At 46.2% G+C, this 8,626-nt stretch overlaps 1 protein-coding gene across 1 annotated transcript in view; it reads left to right on the top strand.

Annotated features, from left to right (window-relative positions):
• Positions 1-2,917: 2,917 nt before the first annotated feature.
• Positions 2,918-8,626, top strand: part of BTD (biotinidase) — a 40,131-nt gene continuing 34,422 nt past the window's right edge. The window contains exon 1 of the mRNA XM_078779937.1: positions 2,918-3,447. Coding sequence (XP_078636063.1) covers positions 3,202-3,447 — 246 coding nt within the window. The 5' untranslated portion in view covers positions 2,918-3,201. The remainder of the gene's footprint in view (positions 3,448-8,626) is intronic.

Raw genomic sequence — 8,626 nt, 5'->3', positions numbered from 1 at the left:
TCTTCTCTCCCACCCCCCCACTCTCTTCTCTCCCCACCCCCCCCACCCTCTTCTCCCCCTCCCCACCCCCCACCCTCTTCTCTCCCACCCCCCACCCTCTTCTCTCCCACCCCCCACCCTCTTCTCTCCACCCTCACCCCCCCCCACCCTCTCACATCTCCCACCCCCCACCCTCTCTATCCCACCCCCCACCCTCATCTATCCCACCCCCCCACTCTTCTCTCCCACCCCCCCACCTCTCTCTCTCCCACCCCCCCACCCTCTTCTCTCCCACCCCCCACCCTCTTCTCTCCCCGCCCCTCTTCTCTCCCATCCTCTTCTCTCCATCCTCCCCCACCTCTCTTCCTCTCCCATCCCCCGCCCTCTTCTCTCCCACCCCCCACCCTCTTCTATCCCACCCCCACCCTCTTCTATCCCACCCCCCACCCTCTTCTATCCCACCCCCCATCCTCTTCTCTCCCACCCCCCACCCTCTTCTATCCCACCCCCCACCCTCCTTCCTCTCCCACCCCCCCACCCTCTTCTCTCCCACCCCCCACCCTCTTCTCTCCCACCCCCCACCCTCTCTCTCCCGCCCCTCTTCTCTCCACCTCTTATCTCCCATCCCCGCCCTCTTCTCTCCACCCTCTTATCTCCCATCCCCCGCCCTCTTCTCTCCCATCCCCCGCCCTCTTCTCTCCCATCCCCGCCCTCTTCTCTCCCATCCCCCGCCCTCTTCTATCCCCACCCCCCGCCCTCTTCTATCCCACCCCCCCGCCCTCTTCTCTCCCACCCCCCGTCCTCTTCTCTCCCACCCACCCGCCGTCTTCTCTCCCACCCCCCGCCGTCTTCTCTCCCACCCCCGCCCTCTTCTCTCCACCCCCGCCCTCTTCTCTCCCACCCCCCGCCCCTCTTCTCTCCCACCCCCCCCTCTTCTCTCCCACCCCCCACCCTCCACCCTCTTCTCTCCCACCCTCCACCCTCTTTCTCTCCCACCCACCACCCTCTTCTCTCCCACCCCCCACCCCTCCACCCTCCCACCCCCCACCCTCCACCCTCTTCTCTCCCACCCCCCACCCTCTTCTCTCCCACCCTCCACCCTCTTCTCTCCCACCCTCCACCCCTCTTCTCTCCCACCCCCCACCCTCCACCCTCTTCTCTCCCACCCATCTCTTTCTCTATCCCCCTGTCTTCGGATTCCCGTCGACAAAGCGACATCTATCTATAATTCCAGTAATCTCTGTACGTTTGTACGTTTGTCTGTGACCGCTGTTTCTCGACAACCACGGGTCCGATATACTTTTAACTTGCCAGGTATATTGCTGGGGACCCGAGGATGTGCCTTTTCAAGGTTTCATATTAATCGGACAATTACTTACCGAGCTATGTCCAAAAAACGATTCAACCAATCAGAGAGCAGCGAACTATCGCGTGTGCCGAACGTGGCGGACACACTCTGCCTCGGATGGCACATTTGAGAGCGTATTCATTTATTTCACGTTTGCAAACTATGTTGGCGTTAAACTATGTTTTAAAACTAATAAAAACGAATTTGCGATTCATTCGCTTTCCTGCGCGTTTGTGCACGCGATGGCGATTTCTTTACCAAACTCCGGAAGCCGTTCGCTTTGGACCAAACCATTTCATGTAAATAGAGGGGGGGGATTGTCACCACTCGCAAGCCGTTCGCTTTGGACCAAACCATTTCATGTAAATAGAGGGGGGGGATTGTCACCACTCGCAAGCCGTTCGCTTTGGACCAAACCATTTCATGTAAATAGAGGGGGGGGGATATAATTTTAGATATGTATATAGTACGGGCATGCCCTAGTCTATCTATAATTCCAGTAATCTCTGTCTGTACGTTTGTACGTTTGTACGTTTGTCTGTCTGTGACCGCTGTTTCTCGACAACCCACGGGTCCGATATACTTTTAACTTGCCAGGTATATTGCTGGGGACCCGAGGATGTGCCTTTTCAAGGTTTCATATTAATCGGACAATTACTTACCGAGCTATGTCCAAAAAACGATTCAACCAATCAGAGAGCAGCGAACGATCGCGTGTGCCGAACGTGGCGGACACACTCTGCCTCGGATGGCACATTTGAGAGCGTATTCATTTATTTCACGTTTGCAAACTATGTTGGCGTTAAACTATGTTTTAATAAAGTTTTAAAACTAATAAAAACGAATTTGCGATTCATTCGCTTTCCTGCGCGTTTGTGCACGCGATGGCGATTGCTTTCCCAAACTCCGGAAGCCGTTCGCTTTGGACCAAACCATTGCATGTAAATAGAGGGGGGGGTTCTGTGGTCGTTGCGAATGGACCAAACCATTCATGTAAATAGAGGGGGGGGATTGTCACTGTACTCGCAAGCCGTTCGCCGTTCGCTTTGGCGTTGCGAATGAACCAAACCATTTCATGTAAATAGAGGGGGGGGATATAATTTTAGATAGATATATAGTACGGGCATATATATAGTACGGGCATGCCCTAGTATAAATAAACAGGTGGTATTTCATTTGCTCGTTTAGTTCGTGTTACCAATAAGCTTGTTGTCGCTTGCCAAGATAGTCGTTCCCTAGCAAACGTTTCGTTGAAGTGCTTGTTTAACTTAAGTGCTTACATAAGGCACTTGGTCGAGCGCTCAACACGAAACTTGGGAACTGAGAACATCCCATGTACGTAGTAATGTACGAGTAGCAACTAGTGTCCTGCAGGTCCCAGTCTCCGCTTCGGAAAATTCTCAACATGCCCCACCGATACTTACACAATTGTTTATCGCATCCATTTGTAGAAATATAAACAAAATCCTCTTCATAAAACAGTGGTAATAATGAAACGTTTGACGGAATGAGAAAAAATATTTGCTTGAAAATGTCGCCCGGGTTTTTTCACACCCCTCAGCCATCGCACCAACGTTCTCATATTTATTCACCGCACCAACGTTCAGTGTACGTGTACGTAATGAAAGCAAATTCAACACTTCCATGTGGTGTGCGACTTTTCGTGGTTAACACATGAGGCTGAGGGCTCGGACCGAGAGGAGGCATAAACAAGTTGTGACCGAGGCGTGACGTTCCCGGGGTCATTTGCCCGACCGAGGTCGGTGTTTTCCAGCATTGCTTCATGGCAGCCCTTCCCCTTGTTTGTTTACACGGCTATATAAACTCGCAGCGTCCGCAATCATCCTGCGTTCAGGAACATTGAATGAGGAGCGATGGACTTGGCCGGGCGACCCCAGAGAATATGGACGCTGCGCTGGGCGTGCTTGATCCTGTCCATGTACGGAGTCTCGTCCGTGGTACCGGTCCACGGTTGGCCGGACACCTTCGTCGGGGCAGTGTTCGAGTTCGCTGTGAACAATTCCGATCCCTCGGCCCCGTCCAGCCGCGTTGAGTCGCTGAAACACATGGAGCGCGGCTTGGCAGCGTTCGAAGAGGCAGCGCGGGACGCAAAGCGACAGGTACGTTCATCCTGGCACCGGTGTTACTGTTAATGGATATAGTGAAGACTTTACCCCCACCTTACTCACACCAGCTTCACAGGTTCATTAGGAATTGGGATAGCATCTCAAACATTTTTGGAGCGAACTTTTCTATTGTAGAAGTTATGAATAACATGATCACATGAAAATGTGTTCAGAAACACAAACTCATTTATGCTGAACAAAGTCGAACTGTTCGACCTGTATTCACTCGATGAAGATCTTGAGTCGTGATCTCCAGCACCTTGTGTTTTCACCCTTGTTTGTCAATTTTCATCACATGTCCGTCTGTTTGTGAGTGCGATAACTCGTGAACGCTTTCGGCTATCTTCGTCAAACTTTACCAAAGGATTCCGAAAGACAAAATGAGGCAGTCAGTTTTTTGTTTTTTTACTATATAGGTCAAAGGTCAAGGTTCTCTTGTTTGCCCGGGCGATATCTCAGCCATCTTTTGAGCTTGGAAACTGAAATTTCGGCACAATAGTGATCAAGTGCTTTGGCAACAACCGTATTTTTTTTTTTTTTTTGCTTTTAGATTAATCAATTAATTCATTATTTACTTAATTATTAATGATTTATTAAGTACTTATTTATTTCCTTTCTCATCCGGGTGATATCTCGGCCATCTTTTGAGCTAGGGAGGTGATATTTGGACACGACAGAACAGGTGATATTTTTGATTTATTGATTAATCAATTCATCGATTGATTGTTTAATTTTTCGATTAACCACTTCATTTTCAAAAAGTTACAGATTCGGATGAAACTGTGGTTTAGGTATGCTATTAGCCAATATATACAGGTATACTAATATATAGGTATACTATTAGCCAATAGATTAAGAAATACATTTTACATTTTTTCCCCCCTTATTTTAATGATGCAATTAATGAATTAATTATTGATTCTCTTGATTTTAGCCATATGTCATGCTACTGCATGACGTCCTTTCTTGTTTGTCTGTCTGTGATCATCATATCTCAAAAAGGTTATGGATGGATTTGGACTGAACTTTGTGAGAAGGTTGCGTGTGTGACAAGGATGAATTGATTCAATTTTGGTGGAGAACTGGATACGAGAATTTTTAATTTTAAAAGTGATTTACCATCGAGGTGGAGACAAAAAAATGATTTCTCCTCTTGACCATCATCATCATCATCCCCTTCAAAAGGCACCAAGCTTCTGCCCTGCCTTGACCACAATACTCAGCCAAATCTCTCCACCCACTCTGCAACCGCCCCACCTTATTGATATCCCTCTTCACAGAATCCTCCATCCCATCTTAACCATGGTCTACCTCTTTTCCTCCTACCTTGCTTCTTCAACCTATCCCCTCTCTTTGCCATTCTCTTCCCCCCCCATCCATACCAAGTATCCAGCCCATCTCAACAAGCATTTCACCAATTTCCCCATCACTCATCTCCTCACTCAGATCCATCCAAATCCATCCTCCTATCCACCCTCTTCATTTCTGCAATCCTCCTGACCTCTGTTGTTGTCTATCAGTGCCACCGTCTCCAGACCATAAAAGTAGGTCGACGTTACACACAACATCAGAACCTTTTCTTTGAATCTCGTTGATGTCTTTGTGTCTACATTACTTTTCAGTGGCAGGGACTGGGAGACTTGTACGGACAGAGGGAACAATGAATGTAACAAAATGCAGGCAAATCCTTGAGTAGGACCCACTTCAGAGTGCAAAAGACCTTAGACTGAGGGAAAGATTTATGTTACAACAGGACAATGACCCCAAGCATACAGCCAAAGCAACACTGGAATGGCTTCAGAACAAGAACGTGAAAGTCCTTGAGTGGCCCAGCTAAAACTCAGACTTGAATCCCATTGAGAATCTGTGGAAAGGCTTGAAGATTGCTGTTCACCGACGCTCCCCGTCCAACTTGACAGAGCTTGAGCAAATCTGCGAGGAAGAATGGGAGAAACTCCCCAAATCCAGATGTGCAAAGCTGATAGACATATCCAAGAAGACTCGAACCTGTAATCGCTGCCAAAGGCGCTTCTATGAAGTATTAACTCGAGGGGCTTGTGCGCTATTAAGTTGTGTAAATTAGATACTTATGTATTTAATTCTCAATAAATTTGTAAAAATTTCTAAAAACATGTTTTCACTTTATCCTTATTGGGTATTATGTGTAGATCAGTGAGAAAAATTTTTTTTTAAATTCAAGCTGGAACACAACAAAATGTGAAAGTCAAGGGGTGTGAATAATTTCTGAAGGCACTGTATATAGCATGATGTATCAAAAAGTTGTGGATGAATTATGACAAAACGAGGTGGACGTGTTGGTTCGGTGAGAAGAACAAGCCGATTAGATTTTGGTTCATGTCCGGATCCGGATCCAGCCTATCAGTAGGATACAAAACGTAAACTGTGCAGCTTGGCATAGGTATGTGCTCCACTGAGTGCGTTCTAGTTTTTATTTATTTTATTTTTAATGAGCCTTCGACAAGAAAAAGATCTCGACACTCCAATTCATAAGTAGAGTTCAAAAAAGTGCAACAGCTATGTCTATGTTTGGGTAAATCACTGGCAATATATCAGCTCTGATTTGTGAAATTCTGGACTTAGTCAGGTTCACTATTCACCGCTACACGTCTTTCTCAGTCGCACGTTTATGTGTGAAGAGTGCGCGCCGAATCTAACACGGAAGCGGCCGCTACACCTGTTTCTCAGTCGCTTTGCACACGCTGCCGTGTTACTTCGGAGCCGCAAGTTTATATAGGAAGAGTTCGGCAGGAGTAATCTACTCTCTCCTGGTACGTAGAATAAACAGTATTTGTAGAATTTCAACAAAAGCCACATCACTGTTCATATCGGTAAATATTATTCTATCGTGTTTGGAAAAACTGGAAAATTGGAAAAACAATATAGCCTATTTTACTCCCAGGGGTCCCAGGAATACCCACCCAAAATATCGTTGCGATTGGTTGAGCCGTTTTTGCGGTACCTTCGAATGGACATTTGGTGAATTATAGTAAGATAACATTGGTCACAGGGTTTGGCAGCCATATTGGATTTAACCTAAAACCTTTTAAAAAAACATCTCCCAAACCACCAAATCGATCGACTCCAAACTTTACGTGTGACATTGACTAGGCATGGCGATTCAAAGATGATCACGAAAACATCATTGCTCACATGGTGTGGCAGCCATATTGGATTGAAAGAAAATATTAAATAATTATATATCTGAAACCGCTTACCCTATCGATGCGAAATTTTATAAATATCATCTAACATCATTGTTGCATGTAGTTTGAAAATGATGTCGTATGTCACGTGGTTTGGCAGCCATCTTGGATAGAAAAACGAACCTTATCTGATCACCACGAAACTTCACAAACGTGATCCCCTACCCATACATATGCAGTGTACACTTTTTAAGGTCATACGTCACGTGGTGAGGCAGCCATATTAGCTTGAAAGCCAATATTTAAAAAAAATCCCTTCTCTGAAACTGCTTCACCGATCGATGTGAAACCTGTCATGGCTATTGAAAATGTGATACTTGTAAACAGCTGAAGGGATTTAAATCAAACGTGTTTATTTTTAGGACCGTGAACGAGGGCATTTACCCATTGTGGGACTATGCAGAGGCATATTGGTGACAGTCGCATTGCTCTAGTTCTCAAATAAATTCAATTTGTTCTGCTCTATTTTGGAGCTCACAGGGAAAATTATCCAGTATTGAGAGGAATGTGTTCACTCTGAAATGGTTTCTGGCATTCAGATCGGTTTGGCCTCGTGGGCTGACGTCAAACAACAATTTCCTCCTCCTACATCCAGCTGTAGCTGTGTCATAATTCTCCACCCGAGACAGCTCTTTCACATCTTCCAAACCTATCAATAATTTCTATATTATTGTATAGAGTCTAACAACCGTCCCGTTTTCTGTATCGATACTCTTCAGGAGTTTGCTGTTGCCATAAAATCTGTCGGGTTGAAAGGCATTATTCAAGATCATCATTGGGTCTAGAAAGGTTGAATAGCTTGGTTTTGCTTGCTAGGAGTGAGCTTTTGAACACATTTTCATACAATAATGGTATTGATGACTTCGCAATAGAAAGGTTTGCTCCAAAAAATGTTTAGGAGCATCCCAGTTCAGGGATGGCACAGATGGGACGGACATAGTCGCCGAGTCGATGTCGTTTCGATCGATTAAAAAAAAAAACCCTGGTATTACTTCTACTACTACCTTGTAAAACAGACAAAGGTCAATTGCATTGCAGCTGGGAGCACACACAACAAACAGTACGGTCATGTCAGTCTCGAGCCGCTCCAACCTTCTCTCCAGTGCCTCACTTTGTGTCACTGGCTTTTGAGAAAGGTCCTCCTTTATCCCCTCCCATCATTTTCTCAGACTGCGGCATGCTTCAGGACACACTGACCAGTGACCATCTTGTGATAGACAAATTTTTCGCATTTGATTTGGAGAATACACGAGAGGTTAGCATTTCCTACCCATTTGTGGACTCAGAGAAAAAGTTGTATAGCTGTTGAATGGTCCCGAAGAAAGAAATTGCTTCCACGCAGCATTCAGCAGCACATGTTCCCACAAACATTCAGTGAATGTGCTGAGCAAGGGATATGTACACAGATCAGGCATTTCTCTCCTTGATCTAACCTTATAGGCCTAGTCACGCTGCAGCGAGCAAGCAACGCTCGTTCGCGCTTGGAAAACCACAGCTCTTCCTCCTCACGATCACCAGCAAGATCTCCCAAATACGGCCGTTCACAATCGTGTCAAAATCATAAGGGACAAGAGTGGCAATAACGACCATTTTCTATTATTGCCAGAACGACAAGGCACAAGCTCTAGCTACAAGAGAAGGGAAGGGAAGAGAGGAGAGGAGCGAATCTCCGCTGAAGCATCCTTTTATCACCCAGGCTCTGACGACATCTGGGGTGCTTCGACAATCAACGAGTCACTTCTTACCCCAGGCTTGCGTCACTCAAAACACCGACCATTCACTGCTGCTTGGGCGTGTATTCACGGATCTCTCGTCTGATGTGTCCTTTCCAGTCGAGCTAATCAGCCCCAGTGCGTCATCTGGGTTTCCAGTTAGTTTTATTATTAATTCGTGAAGTTTATGGGCGATTCTAGCTCTACGTGTCTATGGTGCGTTGCTAAAAGAGACAA

Source organism: Myxine glutinosa, chromosome 6, assembly GCF_964187855.1.
Source record: "Myxine glutinosa chromosome 6, kmMyxGlut1.1, whole genome shotgun sequence".
NCBI lineage: Eukaryota > Metazoa > Chordata > Myxini > Myxiniformes > Myxinidae > Myxine > Myxine glutinosa.
This window is presented reverse-complemented; position numbering and strand designations above follow the sequence as displayed.